At 35.0% G+C, this 21,120-nt stretch overlaps 1 protein-coding gene and 1 long non-coding RNA gene across 10 annotated transcripts; both read left to right on the top strand.

Moving 5' to 3' along the window:
* Positions 1-4,935: 4,935 nt before the first annotated feature.
* Positions 4,936-10,134, top strand: LOC113349665 (WD repeat-containing protein GTS1-like). Its single transcript, XM_026593672.1, has 6 exons — positions 4,936-5,572; positions 6,974-7,048; positions 7,478-7,588; positions 8,395-8,486; positions 8,995-9,079; positions 9,546-10,134. Exons 1-6 carry the CDS (start codon positions 5,126-5,128, stop codon positions 9,906-9,908), a joined length of 1,173 nt encoding a protein of 390 aa, XP_026449457.1. The 5' UTR covers positions 4,936-5,125; the 3' UTR covers positions 9,909-10,134.
* A 6,618-nt stretch (positions 10,135-16,752) lies between these two features.
* Positions 16,753-20,916, top strand: LOC113349664. 9 transcript variants are annotated; one of them, XR_003360313.1, is made up of 8 exons: positions 16,753-17,181; positions 17,276-17,372; positions 17,505-17,867; positions 18,127-18,340; positions 18,435-19,045; positions 19,311-19,419; positions 19,652-19,781; positions 20,575-20,916. It is a non-coding gene; the product is annotated as an uncharacterized LOC113349664 (long non-coding RNA). The 9 variants fall into 9 exon arrangements; XR_003360310.1 differs by having other exon boundaries at positions 17,505-17,931; XR_003360309.1 differs by having other exon boundaries at positions 17,505-17,949.
* The last annotated feature ends 204 nt before the right edge of the window (positions 20,917-21,120 follow it).

The following is a 21,120-nucleotide window of genomic DNA, read 5'->3' as shown; positions in this document are numbered from 1 at the left end:
TATGAGATGAAAAATTTTCCGTCATATTGAAGGGGAGGCTATACATAAGTTAGTGTTAATTAACCTTATAAAAAGTTATGTCAATTTCTCTCCCATTATGAGAAAATTAAAAAAGGCTGACATCAAATAGGCGTGAAAATATCTCATTTAGATTTTTCATAAGCTTATGCCATTTGAAAGGCAAACCCGATCACATTTAGCAAGCATGTAGTTTTAGCACTTGCTATAGATAGTGCTCTTATAGAGTCTATCATATTACAGTTCACATTCTCAAAATTAATATCTTCTCGTTAAGCTGGGGAGATTATAATGCCCGTGAGTGCTGGTACCAGTAAATTTTGAAGTTTTCAAAATCTGTAATACAAAACAGGATGGGTTTTTGATCCTTGGATGGACGGATAACATTTTGAGAGACAAACATGTGATCCGACCACCCCAGCCTCATCCTAGCCAAAGACATCTAGCGGCTGTGGTGTTTCTAAACCCCTTTTGCCCTCTTAATTACTTCCTCTTCAATTTGACGTTACAACCATTAAATGGTAGCATTACAAAAAAAAAAAACTGAAAATATAAATGCTACAATAACTTTCAACCATGTCTTCAAAAAGAAAAAATGTGCCAATCTTCAACAATCTGCAAATCACAAACAATGTATTCTTTTTAAAAACAATAGAAATAATTTTTATTCCACTCATGAAAATTTCAAAAATACAAAGCATAATTTCCATTGTACTCATTGAACAAATGGAACAATCGAGTAAGGTGAGGAAAGTTACGTGGAGTGCAAGGGAGTTGCAATATGTAAAACTCAGAAAAAATGGCAATCGAATAAGCCAACCTTAATCAACCTGCAAAACACAAATAACATTAGAGTTGTCATATGTAAAACCCAAAGAACAAAGAACTTTAGAAAAATATTTACTTAGAAAGGAAACGTTGCAGAAATCTCTTTGGGAATAAAAATCTGTTCACAGACTATTTCGAGGAAACTTTGCAGATAGAAAGAGGAATAATGTATGATCTTCATGTGGCGGGTTATGGACAAATGAGAAACTTTTACATTTTTGGAAACGGATGGAAGATTGTTTCATTAGAATCTTCAAAAACATTTTCAAAAGATTTTACATTTTTTGAAACCACTTTCTCATGCTGATTGATAAAGATTGTTTCGTTAGAATAATAAGAATAAGAACAATTTTACAAAGGAAGAGAGACTGAAAAAGAAACGTTATTAAAAAGATATGTATTTCTACTCAGCCGTGCATAATAAATGGAGCTAATACTTGAAGCATGCACGACTAAATATGGATTAAATCTCACCGTTTGCTTCTTTTGATTAGAAATACTTACCTAATTTTACGAGGAAATTCTTAGTCAGTTTCATCTCGGCAAACGTTAAAAAGTGGTCCATCATAAATGGGCTAATGTTTAGGACATGCGCGGCAAATTAAGGATTAAAGCTTACCATTTGAATAAAAATACTTACCAATTTTTTTCGCTTCTAATTCTTTCATTCCTATATTTACTTCTCTAATTATCCTCCCACCATCATGAATACCCATAAATAATGTAGAAAGTCCGTACCATGCAACGAAATGGTTGCTTCTATATTCACCCATAATAGGCAGGAAAAAAAAACGTCCAATAAATCAAAAGTTATACTACTTATTACAATTGTTCAATGAGCGTGTATATAAATAGGGGAATGTATTTCTTCAACCACACACATCCACTCATTCACACATTTCTCACTCATTCACTTATTCCAAATTTAGTTTTTTTGTGAAATTTTTAGCTTAAGAGTATCAACATGTCAAACATGATTAGCTGCAGCCCCAAGAAAAGCATTACCCAAAACGCGTTTGCTTCCTTTTCGAGAATGCATGATTGCGATGAAAACAAACCTTTGGAGCTCCAGTTTCGCGTTGCAAGAAAACGGGAAGAGATCGATTTCATGACGACCAACGAAGTCACTACTTTGGATTTACAAATGATTGACGAAAACGTGAGTATATTTTTATTCCGATCTGAATGAAACTAATTTTTTTATATACAATAAAATATTAGTCTTGCATTCTAATCAATCTTTACATCCGACACGGGGAGATATCATGCACGACATCGTCCCTAAGAAATTGATATGGAAGTTCTGGCCGTTACTCCACGAGGGAGGGCTCTATACACTCGCCAAGTTCAACACCACAACGGAGAAATCCATATTTCTTCCATCGAAGAATGATCATTTGTTATTATTCAAATGGGATACCGAGGTTGACTGTTTGTTGGGAGATACCAGAGGCGTTCCCGTGCATGCCTTTTCCTTTGTTGAATTTGATGACTTGGAGTCTAAAATAAACAACATCTACCTTATGGGTACACATTGTTTTTTTCCTTTTAACCATACTCCTATCAAACTTATTGTTGTTTGTTGTATTTGTTCTAAATGTTGGCTTCAGTTTCTTATTTTTTAGAGTAGAGAATACAAACGTTCGTTATTTTTTATAGTTTTTTTTTAAATATTTCGACGACGGTTAAGTTTTTTTCCTTCTATTACTAGGATGATAGTTAAGCTCAGTGCATGAGTTTTTATCAAAAATTGTTATTTTAATCAATTATAAGTGTAAGGAATTTATAATTATCTGAATGACAAATATCTAAACAAGTTCTCATGGGTCAAAATAAGTCTTATTATAGTTTGTAGTATTTATTTAAATCTTTATGATCAACTATTATCATGTCTCATGTCGTGCCGTTACGACACGAGTTATTTCTAGTATGCATATATTAGAGAATTGTGTGCGATCGTTGTAAATTAATGATTGTCGGATATTTATTTACAATAGCTACTGAATAAGAAATGATGGTGGTTGTGAACCCATCTACAGATAAATATCCACAAATGTGATTGGTAGGCACAAAATCCAAATTATATTGGATTAAAATCTCTTCAATAACACAATTTTTGGATCCAAGACTTAACACATAAAACGTGCAAGCCCGAATTATGAAAATTACAGGTTTGTGTAGTCTTCATGCGTTTGAGAAATATGATCGTTATAAAAAAAGAATTGAGAATTTTATTTTATTTTTCCTCAAACCTTAGGATTGGTTGAATAATACTTTGTTCACCTTATGTGATGCATTTGGTGTGGTAGTCCTTAAGGACTCATATTGCATTCACGCAAGAAATGTGGAGAAACATATTTGAATTCAGGCAACCACCTGATTCTATTATGTCACAATCCTTTATGTGTTTTTAGAAATTTGGTAAAAACCAAAATCCGGAAAATAAGTTGATGATATCAACTTTATAGGTCTCTTAAGGAGTCATTAAAAACACAAAAATCCACGTTTTAGCAGCATAAATATTATTTTATTATTTTCATAAATCTGCAATTTAATATTGTGCTTGCATAAAACTCTTCTATATGATAAAGATTAGAGTTACGATTTTGATGCTTGTTTTCTATAATACTCATATAGTTGAGTTAGCATTCGTAAATCGTCAAAAGTTGTACTCTTTTTCCTTCTTTTCAAGTTTTGTCCCATGTGGGTTTTCCTGACAAGGTTAACGAGGCAACATCTTGTGGACGTTAAATTTTTATTAAAAATGTTGATATTGTGCTCTTTTTCCTTTGTCCGTATATTTTTTCCCATTGGGTTTTTAATGACAAAGTTTTTAGTGAGGCAATTTAATTCAACATGGTGGTCATCCAAGGGGAGTCACATGAGTTTGGTTATTTGGTGGATTCCCACCATTAACGAGGTCAATCTGTTAGACCAAATCTGCATAACCATATCCTAGAAATTTGGATGTCTTTCTAAACCACATAAGGTTTAGTTACAAATACGTTTTTTTGTTCACTTATTGTAATGCATACATATCTTGGTACTTAGTTGAAGACACTACATCAACTACTTCCACAAATCATCTCCTAGAAGCTATCAATTCAAGACACAGGTCCTCAATGCATTTAAAGAAGCATGAAAATTCGAGAACACTACTGTTAGAAGACTAGCACAAAAGAATTCATCAACTAGAAATTTCTTCATGAAGGAACAAATAACCTTTTGCATTCAAGAAATTCGTTCATCGAAATTGGGAAGTGTCCATTGAAAGATTTGCAAGCCAAAATTTAATTGAAGTACTTATCAGGAGGAAGATCACACGAAGAGATATTTTAATGGACTATCACGTCGTACTCTTTTTCCTTCGTCAAGGTTTTTTCCCACTAGGTTCTCCTTGTCAAGGTTTTAATGAGGCATCATTTGCGCGTCAATCACTACTCTATTCGTTTGTACTCTTTTTCCTTCGCCTAGGTTTTTCCCTTTGGGTTTTCCTAGCAAGATTTTAATGAGGCAATGTCTGGTAGTGTGGTGTCATCTAATGGGGAGTGTGGGAGTGTTGTAAATAAATATTTTGTGGATTTACACCACACTTACTCCTCCTCTCATGTCTTCTTCTTTGTCCTTTTACATTCTCCACTATTTTGTAACTCTTACAACTAATATGATAACTTGGGATTAATACCTCTAGTAATGGGCATGCACTCCATAACTCCTCTAGTATTAATGCCATCTTTACTACATTCTCTTATGTTTGCCTATAAATTGAGGTTCACTTTCTTTGTACTGGACACAACTAATGAGAATTTTCTTCTTCTTCTCTCTTTACTTTCTCTGTCTCATTTTAATTATAACAGCAACTCTTCCATTATCATTACCAATGTTTTAAGTGAAAAACATTGGTGCCGAAATTTTGACATAGTGAGAATAACCATGTCAAAACATCCTCTCCCACCATATGAGTTGCGCATTTCCACATTTTTTCTCCTCCGGATCACACATAATTTGATGAAAAGAATTTACATTTCACCTAGCGGGATAAATGCATTTTTGCCCGTTCGAATTACATTCTTGTTCGCCTAATTAGGATCGGGACCAATCCATTAGTAGCTTTCCTCCAAAACGTTGGTGTTCTTAACAAAGTCTCATTTAGGTCTTCCATGTGGACCATTTCCTTGTTCACTCATGAAATTATATATAAATAAATTTCTTCGCACAGTCGAACCCAAAAACCCTAAACCCTAAATTCTCATTCTTGTTCAGAGTCACAGCGAAATCCATGGATATAGAAATGGAAGAATCACCACCACCAACAACTTCATCTTCATCCCCATTGAAGCGTATGGGTATAAAAAATTCGATCCAAACAAACTTTGGAGATGATTATGTCTTTCAAATTACTTCAAGTCAAGAAGAGAATTTAACAACAACAACAACTCTTGCTGTATCATTATCAACAAATGTGATTAAGTTATATTCACCGGTAACTGGACAATATTTTGGTGAATGCAAAGGTCATAGTGGGCCTATTAATGAAATCTCATTTTTAGACTCGGGTTCGCCTCATCTTCTTCATTCTTGTTCTTCTGATGGCACTGTTAGGTTCTGGGATATTAGGTATTTTAATCAGGTGGCAGTATTAAATGCTGGTTCAGCTCAAGAAGTGTTTAATTTTGCTTTGGGTAGTTCAAGTAATAGTCTTCTTTCAGCTGGATGCAAATCCGAGGTAGGCATCCATTCTATGCTGCTCTTAATTTCATTAATAAAGCTTTTTGTATTGTATTTGTTTGTTCTCTTAAAATTCACCTCAAAACTATGTAGGAAATAGGAACAGAAAAGTGAAGATGTGTATGTTATTGAGGTAATGTTTGTGTCATTATCTGATATCAATTTATAGACCATGCATCGATGTTCCTAGCAGCCTAAGACTAAGTCTAATGGACCTCCAAGATCCAGGATTTGAACCCAAAAGCGTGGTGTAAAGTGGCACTATTTGCCTGATTCCCAACTCCTCCAAGCGATTGCTTGGATGAAATCTGGGTGCAATCCAGGCACGCCATTAGAAATGACGTAACAAAAAAGCATCATACGCCGTTACAAATGGCGTTTTGTCACTGTTTTATAAAAATTCAAATTCACTATCATATACACCGTTGGATTCATAATCTTATTGGAGATCTAAAGGCTAATAATGATAAGCCATTTCAAATGGCATCCTACGCCATTCCAAACGGCGTTTTGACTTTGAATGTTGAATTTCCATTGACTTGGTGCTCTTATTTCAATGATACGCCATTTCTAATGGCGTGCCGCGCCAATTCTAAAGGCGTTCCAATGCCGGATCCTGGGTTACCACTGCGGCTAGGTAAAGCGTTTTGCTGATGTGGTTCCAGGATTCAGCTTGAATCCTGGAGGACCATTAGACCCAGTCTAAGAAACAAAACATACATGTGATCAATGTGTATTGAAATAACATCATAGTCACATTGCAGGATAATATGTATGAAACAAGTCACATGCAATGTTTTATTTCTGATCACACTTGTTTTTGTTTCTTTGCCGTTTTTTTGTTGTTTAGAAGCATATATGTAATAGAAGAAAGTATGCATTTAATTAAGAGACACGTTGTGAGCTTGGTAAGAGTGTGTTATAACTGCCTAAGTAGGAATGCTAATAATTAGCCGGTGGTGTATGCTAATAATTAGCCGGTGGTAAGAGTGTATGCTAATAACTTCCTAAGTAGGAAGGCTCTTGTTTATAACCATGTTCACTTGGGTAATAGAGTTTTATTTCGAGTTTGATTAGTGTTGTCTTTGAGTTGCCTTCGATTCTCTCTGATCTCGTTGATGAAAGAATTGTTCTCATAATTTCTACAAATTGATATTATTTCAATCATAATTGTTTAGTACAGTTGCCGGCATGATCTTAGCTAATTGTTCTCATAATTTCTACGATTTGACATTATCTCCATCATAATTGTTTATCAACAGTTGCCAGTATGATCTTAGCTAAGGTAAAAAGGCTGGAGAAACGTTCCTGTATTCAATTTTGATTACTTGCTTAAAAGTATTTGTAGTATTAATTTTTACCGTAGGTGAAAAAAATATTAATAGTTAGGTACTTGCAGATACTCTTTTGGGATGTAAGAAGCATGAAGCAAGTGGCATGCTTGGAGGAGTGTCATATGGAAGATGTTACTCAGGTTTGCTTCTCCAACTCCCGTTTTATGGTTCAAACTGTGATTTTTAGTAGTTATTTCTCTCAACACATAGAGAAGATTACATGATGTATCTTGTATTGGTCGATGTTTAAATTTGTAGCGTCAGTGCATCTGGCATTCATACCATAAACTGACACAGGTTACTTCTGTTTCTTTTTCTGTTTACTTGCTAGGAAGAGCTAATTGCGTGTATGGATATTTCCTTGCTTCTCATATTTTGTTATGCAAGCATCTTTGAATCATTGTCATATCTAATTGATAGTCTGATATATAATGTTTAGGCATATGTTAAGAAAAAGGTCATGTCAAGGCACAGAAAATATCTATTGACATATCTCTGCTTGACATTGCAGATTAGAGACCATATGATTATGTTCTGATTTCTTCCATGTCATCTTGATTATAAACTAGGTGCACTTTGCTCCAGGTCATCAGAACAAGCTTATTTCTGCTTCTGTTGATGGACTAATATGCATAGTTGACACTGAGGGGGATATCAATGATGACGATCATCTGGAATCAGTAAGTACACCTTGCTGTTCTGCTATGTTATAATTGCTGTTTATTAGAAACTCTGAAAGCATTATATTGCTGTTTGTCTCAATCGCTGAACACGTTGAATGTCTAATTCTACAATTTTACTTATGATCCGATGTTTCAAAATTCAAAGTATCCTAAATTCTTTCGTTTGTATAATAACACAATGATGAAGCTGAAGACTTGCATAAAAACCTAATGCTAGATGTGCTAGAGTGTAATATTAACTTCTCAGTTTTTGGACACACCAAATATGGTCACTCAAATTTGTTTACTCCGTTGGTAGATGGGTTTTATGGCTTCTGCTAGACCTGCAGATTGTGGACTTGAAGTACCCATTCTGAACCCCTTAAGCTTGTGGACTTGAAGTACCCTTTCTAAGACTGCGAGACACCATACTCATTTTCAGATTGTTTATCTCTTCCACTCACTTTGAAAGTGGGTAAGGTTTCGTATTTGATCTCAGGTTTAATTTGACTCGATCTTTAAACAAGTTCCATACCCTACTCTGAGAGACTAACTAATATCAATAGTGTGTGAGACAACTCGTTTTGAAACACAGTTTCATTTTATACCAACTGAAGAGCTAGTGAAACTCGAGCTGAAAACAATACTCGTGACAAGGAAACTACTGGATACGCTTTTCAGAGGCTTTGTCAAGCTTTTGACAATCTTTACCATTGCGATTCTTTGCGAAAACCAAATTGCTGTTCCTAATATTTGCACCTAATATTTGCAAGTTGAAAGATAAAATCGACAATCCTCACCGTGAAATTCTTACATTCTTGTAGGTGATGAATGTCGGGACATCGATTGGAAAAGTAGGATTCTTCGGGGAGATGAATCAAAAGCTTTGGTGCCTGACACATATTGAAACCTTAAGGTCTCCTAAAAGATTGATTCTCTATTAGTCAATTTTTTTTCTACCCTGTTTTATGGATAAAAGTTAGACTTCTGAAGCTTTTGCATGTATATCTTCCAAACACAAAGACGGAGAGTAGTTTCTACTTAATGCCAGTCGGTAAATCTTCCAATTGCTTGACTTATATTGACGATGCAAGTTATCTATGGCGTGCAAACAAATCCTCATTAAGTTAGCAAATTGCTTATTATTGCAGCTACCTAAGACTTGATTCTGAACATGCATCAGGATTAGCATCTGACAATTGAAATTATAAAAGTAGAACCTCTAGGATTTTCTCTTATGCTCCATTTGTTAAAGTACATCAAAGAGAACCCCAATTGGCCCATGTGTTGTCTCGTTAAATGAAGAGAAAAATCTAGTAAATAAGCATCATTCTCTTTTACTATATGTCTGTTGTTCCTTTTGTGTGCTTCGTTTGAATTTTTTTGTTTACAACATCACGCTGATTATAACTCCCTTTTGGCAGTATTTGGGATTGGAAAGATGGAACGCATGAAGCAACCTTCCAGGAAGCTCGTTCATTAGCATCCGACAGCTGGACGCTTGGCCATGTAAGCTTATTTGTAATAGATGCCCTGTTGTTTTCCTTTGGTCATTACTTTATTAATATTGATTACTGGTTACAACAAAGTGTTTAGCTACTTATCTTATAAGCAGGTCGCATGCTCATTTCTTTGCTAAGGCAATTCTCTTTTCTAGTTTTGTTATTTGTTAAGTGATTGGAGGCTAAGTTCAGTGGATGACAAATGCCATTCTTTTATGCTGTCTGATTGATCACTTGTGAGTCAAACCGTCTTTGATGTCAAACCCTACCACCACCCATATGCCCATGTTATCAACTCCCGTTCTATCACTCAGTGACAGTGTCAAGCTCCCAATTTTCCAATACTAGACGAGTGATGAAATGCTACTCGATTATATGATTTTGCATGGGCCTCTGAAGTTACATTGGCTAGTTACTCCTCTGCAAAGGGTATCCCTTAAAATTTTTTTCGCTCCTTGATTCTGTTTCTGCAGGTTGATTACTTTGTGGACTGCCTCTATTCAGAACCGAATGATCGTTTGTGGGTGATTGGTGGCACAAACGCTGGCACATTAGGTTACTTCCCAGTAAATTACAAGGGGGCTAGTGCAATTCAATCTCCCGAAGCTATCCTAGAGGGTGGACACTCGGGGATCGTAAGAAGCGTCTTACCTGCGTCAAGCATACGTGGGAGACCTTCCCAGAGAGGCATTTTTGGATGGACAGGCGGCGAAGATGGTCGCTTATGTTGCTGGTTATCAGATGAATCTTCTGAAACCAACAAACAGTCTTGGATTTCAAGCGCTCTAGTAATGAAGCCTTCAAAAACTCGCAAAAAAAGACATCATCCTTACTAGTCAAACTCATCTTAGGTTCAAGAGGACCATGTTTATGAGAGTTTTCTTGGTATCATTGTTGTATTCTTAATTAGTAATATTAAAGTTGAGGAAATACAAAGAAGTGATATATGTGAAGTGTGAACTAAGGCTTATTTACAATTTTGTTTTTTAAGGCTTGTAGAGTTATTATGGACAGACTTTTCCAGCGTGTTTTCGACTTGGTTCTGAACTTATTGTATGATATCTTATGATTCCTTCTTTAAAATGAGCTAAGAATCACCCATTTTCGTTGTGTAACGAAGTCTATACAGGCTCTGCAAGCAGAATATTTTTGTTGCTGCCTTGCACTTGTGTCTTTAGTGCTTACAGCTATTGAATGTAGTTTTTTTGTTAGTAATTTTTACATGAATACATGCCTTCCATGCTTTCTAAAATGATAAGATTGGTGGAAATCTGGTTTGGTTTATGAATAACGATGCCATCTTTTCTTATTGTTGTTTTGGTCTGTAATAGTGTGTTTGGCACCTTGTTAAATCATTGTATGGTTATATATAGTCCTTTGAAGTTTGATCACTACTTTTGAGTATTCAGGCTAATGTAAATGGCTAATGTAAATGAATTTTTCTTTTTGTCTTGTTTAATAAAACCATACTTTATACTCTTGGTTTCAAATTGTCTCAGGAATTTTGGAATTGCCAACTCCACTGCCAATCAGAAGCGAAAAAAAATTCTTGGCTGTCTCTTTTTTTTTTTGGTAAGAAAAAAATTCTTGGCTATGCAAACAGGCTCTGTAAGCTGAAATTTTTGTTGTTGTCTTGCGTCTTTAGTTCTTCGGCTATTGAATGTTTTCTTTTTGATGATAATTTTTGCATGAATACATACCTTCTATAGTTTCTAAAATGATAAGAATATGTTGAATTCTGAGTTGTGTGAAAGCCCATGGAAATTTATAAGGGTAATTGGTTTAAAACAGATTTTTTTCACACAAACTCTTTGATTTGGTGCCTTTGACGGTCCCCAGTTTATTATTTGATACTTCCATGTATTTTAGTTAAGTTTCCCTTTAGTTTTTGTTTTATACATGGTAAGCTAAGGTTCCATAGTTTTATCATTTATGAAACAATATTTACGATGGTTCGGTTAATACTCGAATTTAACGATATTTGCAAACTATCTATTGATTGCATTGAGCACCCTTTATATTTGGATTTTATTGTTGAGTTTGTCGGGCCCTATAAACATATTAATGGTGACTTGCGGATAATCGTCTGGGACGATAATGTAGTTTTCTGATAAATTTCGACAATTGGTTGGATCCTCAGTAGAATATGTTTATAGGGCCCGACAAACTCAACAATAAAATCCAAATATAAAGGGTGCTCAACAATTCAAATGTGCTCAACAATACTATAATACTGTAATGTCATTCCTTTTAGATGATTTCAAATGTGTTTTGGCTTTGTAAAGCCTTCAGTATATTGATTCATATGTGCTCAACAATTCAACGCTTTGTTTAAGCTTAAATTAATTTAATATCGTATTGTTATATTCATTTGGGCATTGCTTGTACATTCGTTATTCTTCTATTGGATTATGACTTACCCCGTTTTGTATTGTTTTCCACAAAGTTTGAGAGTGGCTTGAGGCAACAAGCTTGTTAAGGCTTGTTAGATAAAGTTTTGTGTTCAAAATGAGTACGTTGATTTTGTGTTCCACGTATATATACTCATGTGTAAATCTGGTTTAGTTTATTAAAAAAGATGATATCTTTTTTTCTTGTTATTTTTGATCTGTAATTATGTGTGTTTGGCAACTTGTTAAATCACGGTATGTTATATATACTCCTTTTGTCATTACATTTGAGTACCCATGCTATGGGTAAATGAATCTTTCTTTTTAGTACCGTTTAATAATATGTTTGCAATGGGAATACAATACCGTATATTCTTGGTTTTTACCCTTATTCACATTATCAATTAGTTAACCAGAAAAATGTGAAATACAATAGCGTAAACTCTTGGTTTCAATCTGTTTTCATCTCGTATGGAAGTTCGGGAACTTTGGAACTTGCCAATTGACCGAATTTCACAGCCAATCGGAAATGAAAAGAACCTAACCGGAGATTCCAGGAAGTTACTCGCCTAAACGATTAAACCTAACTATAAAATTATCTCTAAAATTATACTCAATAGAATAAAACCGATATTGAGCAAAGTCATAAGCTCATTTTAGGTGGCGTATGTTCCACATAAAAATATTCAGGATAACGTGATTATTGCTCAAGAATTTGTTTATTCTATGAAAAATGAATAAAGGTGTTAGGTATGGTATCATGGGGATGAAATTATACATGTCAAAATCCTTTAATAAACTCGAACGGCGATTTCTTAATTATTAATGTGCTTGAAAAATTCGATTTTCCTAATCATTGGTGTATTTGATTTTCCAATGTATCAGTACCACCAACATTTCTATTCTCCTCAATGAATCTCCATTTTCTTTTTTCAAACTCTCCAGAGGTATTAGGAAAGAAGATCTACTTTCCCCATATTTGTTTATCTTATGGGTGGAAGCGTTTTCTAGATACTTATCAATTACATGCTGAGCATAATCATCTCATCAATGGAATAAAAATAACTAAAGATGCTCTAAGTGTCTCATTTGCTCTTTGCAGATATGATTGTCCGTTTTCACAAAGGATACTCTCAATAAGGCTAATAACCTTATGTATCTCATTAAGGATTTTAATCTGATTTCTGGTCAAGTGATAAGCTTCCCAAAACCGGGTTGCTTTTTTAACGAAACTGTAAACTCTGAGCACTTTGTCTCTCTTATTATATCAATACACGTGAAACAACTGAAACCGAACGACATGTATTATTTCTCAAGAGATCTAAAAATGGTTTCTTTGCTCACCTTGCCGACCATTTTGATAAACATGCTGCAAAATAGAAGGTAGGCAATTGACTCAAATCGTAAGATTAGCCATGGTTAAACATGTGTTGAAATCTTTCCCCTCCCATCATATGAATCATTTCTTCTTCCTGGTGAGACTATAAATCAAATGGAAAATGCGTAAAGGGATTTCTAGTGGGGTAAAAAGTCTCAGGGTGGTATTTTTTTAATGAAATGGGATAAAATCTGCTCTCATCGTGGTTTAGGTTTCCGAAATTTGAGTAATATGAACCTCACTATGCTTACTAAAACTGCTTGGAGGCTCATCCACTCTTCAAGTGATTTGTGGGTCAAAATTTTGAAATGCAAATACTTCAAAATTCCACCATTTGCATCATAAAAAACTTAAAAATACTGGTTGGTTTCGGTGGAGCATCTGCAAAGGTCTTAACATTATCTCCAAACATGGCTATTTTGGAATAAAAAATGGTCATAACACCAATGCTTTTCTCGATAATTAGATCTAACTCAAAGTATCCTCTATGTAATTTTTATCATAATCCCAACATTTATGTAGCTAGTTTTATTAACCATGAAAACTAAACCTGGAATATGGATCTGGTGCAAGCATTTTTCACTAGAGAAAATTGTTAACAAATTATGCAAACTAGATATTATGTATCTGGTGAGGATATGATACTCTAGCCTTATGTTTTCTGTTTATATACTTAACCTGAGCCTGCGGTAATTTTCCCAGGATTGAGAGCGTTTTCTATATGGTATTTTGTTGCACTCCAAAGAGAATATTTGCATGACTCGTTGATCGTCTCCGCCAGAATTTTGCAGTCTGTTATTATTGAGACACTAGATAATATATTTTTACTTAGCCAAGTAGACGCTTTTAGCAAGGCTTTTGATTCTGCATGAAAAGCTGAGGAAGCCCACTCCGATCCAGCTACAATGTGCATGAAAGACTCGTTGTCCACAGGGCAAAGTAAAAAAGCATATCCGATTAACGAATTTTCTTTTTTAAAAGCCGCATCGATAAATATTATCCAAAGTCAGAACATTTTTCCTTGGGGACATTACTTCTTTGCATCATCATATTCTTTTGGATCTTTCCCTAAGTATTGTGATGCAATACTTTCTTGATTTGATCTATGAGGTTATTCGGATTTGGAGAGATTTTTTCAAACACTACCGAACATCTATGCTTCCAAATAAACCAGGATATGGTTGCGATTTTGTCCGACCATTGCATGAATTCTGGTTCCGTAATCCACTATTTTATCCAATTTTCTATGGAGTACGAAAGAATTTTTGTGTTTACTGCTTCTAAAGAAAGACCAAACTAAATAGCTCTTGCAAAAGGGAAAAAACGAATTAAATGTTGTTTCTATTTCTTGCTCTTTGGAGTTATTTATTGGGCACTCCATATTTATGTCTGTATTATGGCTCCAAGTCTTCAATAAGTTGGGAGGGCTTTTTGAGCTAATTTCCAGACGAATAATTTGATTCTCGGAATTGTTTGAATCTTCCATATCTTTTGCCAGGGGAAAACATTTAAGCTACTGTTTTCTTGATCCTAATATATGAGGAAATTATATATATTTTTTTCCGAGAAGATTCCTGAAGGGTGATGTTGCCATCTTATTTTGTCTTGTTCTTGGATTTTTGAAGATATGGCTAGAATTTTTGCTTTTGTATCTGTGTCGAAATAGTTATCAAGTTTATCTTGGTCCCATTTATCTTCAGGAGTTATCAACTCATTTACCCTTTGCGGAGCAGTTTCTTGAATATTAATGGATTTTTGAATAATATTTTTATTAGGAACCCATTTATCTTCCCAAGTTTTTGTAGATGCTCCGTTTTTGACTTACCATGCAAAATTACCTTTATTGAGGTTCAACCCTTTTGTATGCTAGTCCAAATCCAGGATAATTTAGATGACCTAGAAAATTCCAGAGGATGGGAGTTTGAGAAATATTTAGCTTTGAGAAGTTGAACGTAGAGTTGATCTTGATCTGTAATGAGTCGGCTAGCTAGTTTAGTGAGGAGAGCGATATTAAATTGGTGCAGATTCTTGATCCCTAGACCTCCTTAGGAAATAGGCTTGAAAATATTGACCCAAGCTATTATATATCCTCCTCTGCACTTGGGATAATCTTTATTCCCCCAAAAATCTCTTTGGATTTTGTCCAGATGATCTAACATTTCATTTTGAAGGGGAAGCACTTGTATCTGGTAAGCTGGATAACTTTGAAGGATGGGCTTTATTAGTACTGTTCTGCCTGCTTGTGAGAGCAATTTAAATTTCCAACCTTAAAGGGTGGCGTAATATTTCTGTAGAATATGTTCGAAATTTTCTTTTCTATTTTTATCAAATAAAAGAAGGGTTCCAAGATATCTGAAAAAGCGGGGGTCTAACAACCACACCCAATGTTTCCCTTAGCAATATGTATGGACTAACTCCAATATATTTTTAAGAGAATCAACTAGACAGCCAGACTCAATCTTAATAAAAGTATATCAAAGAGTTATATATCTCTTTCTCGATTCTATACTTACTCAAGCAAATAGAAATCTGCGAGTCTAATTGAATACAAGAGAAATCACTTGAACGGTACCAAAGACCAATGTTCAAGTATCAATCAATTTCAATCAACAACCAAAGGTTGGATTTCCCAATTGATCGATTTAACGCACAACCTGTGATATTTCAATTATATAACAAAATATAATGCAGAAAAGAATTAACACAGACACCAGAAGTTTTGTTAACGAGAAAACCGAAAATGCAGAAAAACCCCGGGACCTAGTCCAGATTGAACACACACTATATTAAGCCGCTACAGACACTAGCCTACTACAAACTAACTTCGGTCTGGACTGTAGTTGAACCCCAATCAATCTCACACTGATTCAAGGTACAGTTGCGCTCCTTACGTATCTGATCCCAGCAGGATACTACACACTTGATTCCCTTAGCCGATCTCAGCCACAACTAAGAGTTTCTACGACCCAAAGTCGAAGACTTTAATAAATAAATCAGTATCACACAGAAAAGTCTACGGTAATAGATAAATATGTCTCCCACAGAAATACCTACGAGTTTTTGTTCTGTATTTTGATAAATCAAGGTGAACAGGAACCAATTGATAAACCAGACTTATATTTCCGAAAAACAGCTCAGTATTATCAATCACCTCACAATAATCTTAATCGACTAGCGAAAGAAGATATTGTGGATCACAAACGATGAGAAGAAGATGTTTGTGACTACTTCTATATCTTGCCTATCGGAGAAATCAATCTCAATCCAATCGTACGATTGTACTTAGTACGATAGAAACAACAAGATCAGATCACACAACTACAAGAAAAGTAGTATCGGTCTGGCTTCACAATCCCAATGAAGTCTTCAAGTCGTTAAACTACAGGGTCTCGGTAGAAACCTAAGGTCAAAGGAGAATCGACTCTAGCTAATACAACTAGTATCACACAGGAGGTGTGGGGATTAGGTTTCCCAGTTGCTAGAGTTCTCCCTTATATAGTATTTCAAATCAGGGTTTGCAATCAATGTTAACTTAGTAACAAAGCACTCAATATTCACCGTTAGATGAAAACCTGATTAGATTCAAGCTAATATCTTTCAACCGTTAGTTCGAAACTTAGCTTGTTACACACAAATGAAATGCACGTTTATCTAGATTTGTGTATCTTTGAGGATAAAAACTGATTCTGCTGTTTTTGGTAATTTGAGGTGTGTTGATGAGAAACGAATTCAAACCCTAAACAAATGCGCCACCAGTGGAAAATCAGTATTTTAAGTCTGTTTAGGATTTATAAAAACAACTTCCGAGAGCATTCCTTATGGACCAGTCTTCCTACGGTAGACGTTTTTATAAAATAAAATACGAAAGTAAATAGATTTCCGGCGAAAGTCGTAACATTAGTGGTAGTTAAGTCTGTTTGGGGAGCTAGTGTCTACGGTTCCAACTCCCAAGGTTTCCTCATCCTCTATTATCACTTCTATCATATCTCTCACATCTCAGTTTCTCCGCCCCAATCTAGTTTCTCATCGTCCTCCTTGTACTCTCAGATTCATCGTTGAAACCCTAAGTTTATACATCATAACTAACTCGAAAGCATTCTTTTCTCCATGAAAACTCTGCATCTGTTTACATCGATGGAAGATTTGAATCCACCAAATCTATTTACAATCTGAAATACTGCCGGTAATGAAAGAGAAGGATCAAGCGATTTTAAAATCAGATGTTCTAACTCCCGGGTTTTAATGTATGAGTTGTTATATCTTTTGGATCAGATGATTAAGCCATTGAACAAGATATTGAAGGAGGAGGAATCAGTAGTCTTACAAATCAAAATCTAAGAGGTGGGTTCTTTTTCTTTGTTAATTTTGTTATGCATATCTTAATTTTCCCGTTTAAGTTTTGTGTAGGTTGTAATTTCAGTATTGTTCTATGTAGGTCATTGTTCATTCCTGTAAAATCCTAAAACAGTCCAGGTAGTGAAAAGTATTTGGGATGAACAGGTTCAGCCATGTCACGGGAAACAAATTCTAAGGTATAAAAACATAATTACTTCCTATGATTTCAATTTCTCAAAATTGTTTTTTTTTTTTAATTTTAAATTGTTTTTGCTTATTTATGGTTTAAGTATGTGGAATTGGGTATTTTTGGTTGATTTGAATTGCAGCTGTAGAAGATGGGGGTTTGCTGTTTGATTGTGATATTTTAGATTACAGAGTTGGGTTGAGGCGCAGATGGTGGTATTGAGAATGGAAACATAAATGGGTTTGATGGAGTCCAGGGGTTGAGTTGTTAATTGAAATTGGTGATGTTCTTGAGATTTATAAGGAGAGAATGGAGATGGTGGTTATTATGCTGAAGTTGCAGGTGCCGATGATGGATTTATATGGATTATTGGCCTATCCTGAGGTTGATTGATTCATAGATGGTGGTTGAGTTAGGTTAACAAGGTATGGTGGTGGAGACAGGAAGATAAGAAAGGTTCTGAGATAGTTGACAGATGAGAATGGATTTGTGTTGGTGGTTCTGGGTGAGTTTCTTACCATACAAGACAGCCAAGTATGTGCTTTCCAGGGAGAGTTGGTGATAATCTGGTTGGTCATTCGACTTTTGTATGTGTTCTCAATGTTACTAGTTTTCAGTTACGGGTTTTCATGAATGGATGAAAGTTGTGCTTGAAAGGGTTTTTCCTGCCATTTATTTGTATGTTTTGTTTCTTTGGTGGTGCTTCTTGTTCGGTTGGTTGTAGGTGTATGGTTATGGTTTAACATGTTTACACTGTGATGCAGGCTTATGACTGAAGAGTTGAGAAACTTTTTGGAGTTCAATTTACCCTAAGTTAAAGAAGGAAAGAAACCTTAGTTTAGTCTTGGAGTTGCTGAACCAAAATTTGGGTCAGATATCTATGAAGAAACTAAGGTTCCATGCCAATGCAATGAATTTATTCTTGAACTTCTCCGCGCTATCCGCTTTCATTTGGAAAGGTTCATTAGTGACCTTAAGGTTTGTAGCTTCAATCTCACACTCTCAAAATCTTTTTGCTTTTCTATTAATATGATTAATGCTGTTATAACTAAGTTTTTTCTATCATGTGTAGCTCATCCTTTTGGATAAGGGTTGGGTTGGATAACAGTTACAGCGGAGCTATGGTGAAGTTCAGTGTCAACCGAATTGGTACTCTGACACATTTTTTTTGTTTTGAACTCAACACTGTTCTGAACTGTTGGTACTTGTGGCGATTTCCTTAAATGACCGCGAATTTGGATATCAAATGAAGAAGAATTTGCAGCATCAACTATTCAACTTGCCATGGTGCGTAACCGACTACCCATAAATATATTCTACTTCAAGTCGGGCGTCTATGTCTATTTTTACTGTATTTAATTACTTGCTTGTTCAAAAGTTAATATATGCTATAATGTTATCATATGAGATTTGAGCAGGTTATTTGTTGTTGATCTAGGATTTTGGTTCTCCTTATTCAAGATTTCTATTTTTAGCATGTTAAGAATTTGATATCCTGCGCCCCTGCATCTGGAAAAGAGCTGAATGCGAACTCAGAAAGGAAGTTTCAAAATTTAAAACTCTTCCATGATGTTCCCATTTTGTACTCAGAACGTCATTGTTTGATCTCTTTTAACACTATCATTGCAGGCAAGTATGAAGCTGCTCGTTCACTAGTATTTCCATTGTTCGATCTTTGTTCAGGTAATGATATGAGGATAGACAGTCCATTAACTATTATGACGTACATGAGGAACCTGACAAACGGTCTCGTCTTATATAAGATTTTTGAGAATAGGGTGTGCTTTCAGAGTTGTATCTACTGATTTTTATAGATGTAATACACTAAATAATATCCATCTTCTTAGTGTAGTGGTCTGATTATTATCCTTTTTCTGTTCATTTGCACACGTATGCACTTGCGTCGGTAACTTTGTCTTATGTAAATCGGTTTTGAATATCATTGCAGGCAGATGCGATTTGTTGTATCATGTATTGAGTTAAAAAGTTTCAGGCTGATGCTGAAACTCACAAAGTTTATGCACAGATGACTCCTCAACCTGTAAATTTAATGTAAGGTAAATGATTCACATTGATATTTATCCTGGTATTTCTTTTTACAGAATTATATGTAAAAATAACAAAATATAGAGTCTAATCCATTTTATGTACCTCGATACGACTAAAAAAATCTTCCCTCCCATAGAGTGTGCAGTTTCTTATATATTTTTCTGTTCACATCTTAATTAAAGCATCAACGTTAGACACACTTCGGTTAATCACACTGAAAGTAACATACTTTCTGTGCAGAGATGAGAAATCACAACTATCGACACTCATGATTAATGACATCAAGTGATAGCATGCATATAGGAATTACCGCTGCATATGCCCATACGGCTGCAAGAAATTGTCAGTTTACTCTCTTTTACAACCCAAGGTATGTTTTTGCTGCCTGCCTATTTTTGTGTCTTATCACTATGGATAAATGATATACTGTTTAAAATCGAGATCAACACTTGTTCTGAACTATTTTGTTAGCAGGGCTAGTCTTTTTGAATTTGTATTTTCATTAGCCATGTATAATAAAGCAATGCATACCCAAGTTTCACTTGAACTGCGAGTTTATAATGATGTTTGTTAGTTAAGTCAAGGATACCTGATACACGGGTACGATAACTAAAATGTGTGGCTGCTCCTGGGATAATGGGTACCTGATACATGGGTACGATAACTAAAATGTGTGGCTGCTCCTGGGATAATAATAGTATAGTTAATCGATCATTAAACCTATGTAAATTTGTTTCTGCTTTTTGATGTTAATGTGCACAGGATTCTAATGTTAACATTTAAGATATATAACTTCTTGTTGTTTACTTGTCTTGGCAGTGTAATACAATAATTGCCACATTATTAACCGTATATCTATATCCCTTTTGATGACCATAATCATGTCTGGATTTGGAAATTTCATTGGTGAATTTCATGTTTGTTGTCAGTTCCCTTGGTTTGATTAGTTTAGTTTCTCTTCGCAAGGTATCATTCTTCTGGCTTGTTCATCTGAAATCTTTTAGTTTACTTTTAAGTTGTCATTTATGTGCTGCCAATTATTTTGGTTATCTCTACTGTTTCTGTGTTTTTGGCTATGTTCTTGTTTTCAACTTGTTGGATTTTTGTAAATGGTGAGATTGATTTGTTTATGTTGTCTCTCATGCCTTCATCATGTATTACAGGCTAACCTGCCCGGGTGGGATGACAACATGAACGTTGACTAACATCTTTCGAACAAACACAGGCTTGAGCTTGCTGGGTAGTGGACCTGATTAGAGCTGGCATGTCAGTGATTGAAGGCATAAATGGTGAAGTCTTCCCTTCAACTTAGTGTTGCATCTTTCTAGTTGTTAATCTTTTAGTGGGAACATAAATTTTAGTACTTGAGGTTCCGAGATTTGGAAATTATTTTAGATAGTCAAAGTTGTAAACCGTTTAACACTTTCCAATACAAATTCAATTTATTTTTCTGATTAATACAATTTTGAAGTAAAAATTAATTTAATTGTGATTCAGCTGAATCAGCTTCTGTTCTAACTGAATCAATTTCATTTTTTTTTTCATGATATGTCCATATAAAAGGCTGCTTCTATCAGTAGTACAGACTGCTAAAGATAGTCGTTTGTGAATGAATTCTTGGACTCCCAGGACTAGTCGTTTAAGAGATAAGACTACAAATTTAGGGCCCCCATCCACAGTCCTTTTTAGTGATAAGGCTTTTTCTGGCA

The sequence above is a fragment of the Papaver somniferum genome, chromosome 2, assembly GCF_003573695.1.
Source record: "Papaver somniferum cultivar HN1 chromosome 2, ASM357369v1, whole genome shotgun sequence".
Classification (NCBI taxonomy): domain Eukaryota; kingdom Viridiplantae; phylum Streptophyta; class Magnoliopsida; order Ranunculales; family Papaveraceae; genus Papaver; species Papaver somniferum.
Note: the sequence above shows the minus strand (reverse complement) of the source record. Positions and strands in the feature narration are given on the sequence as shown.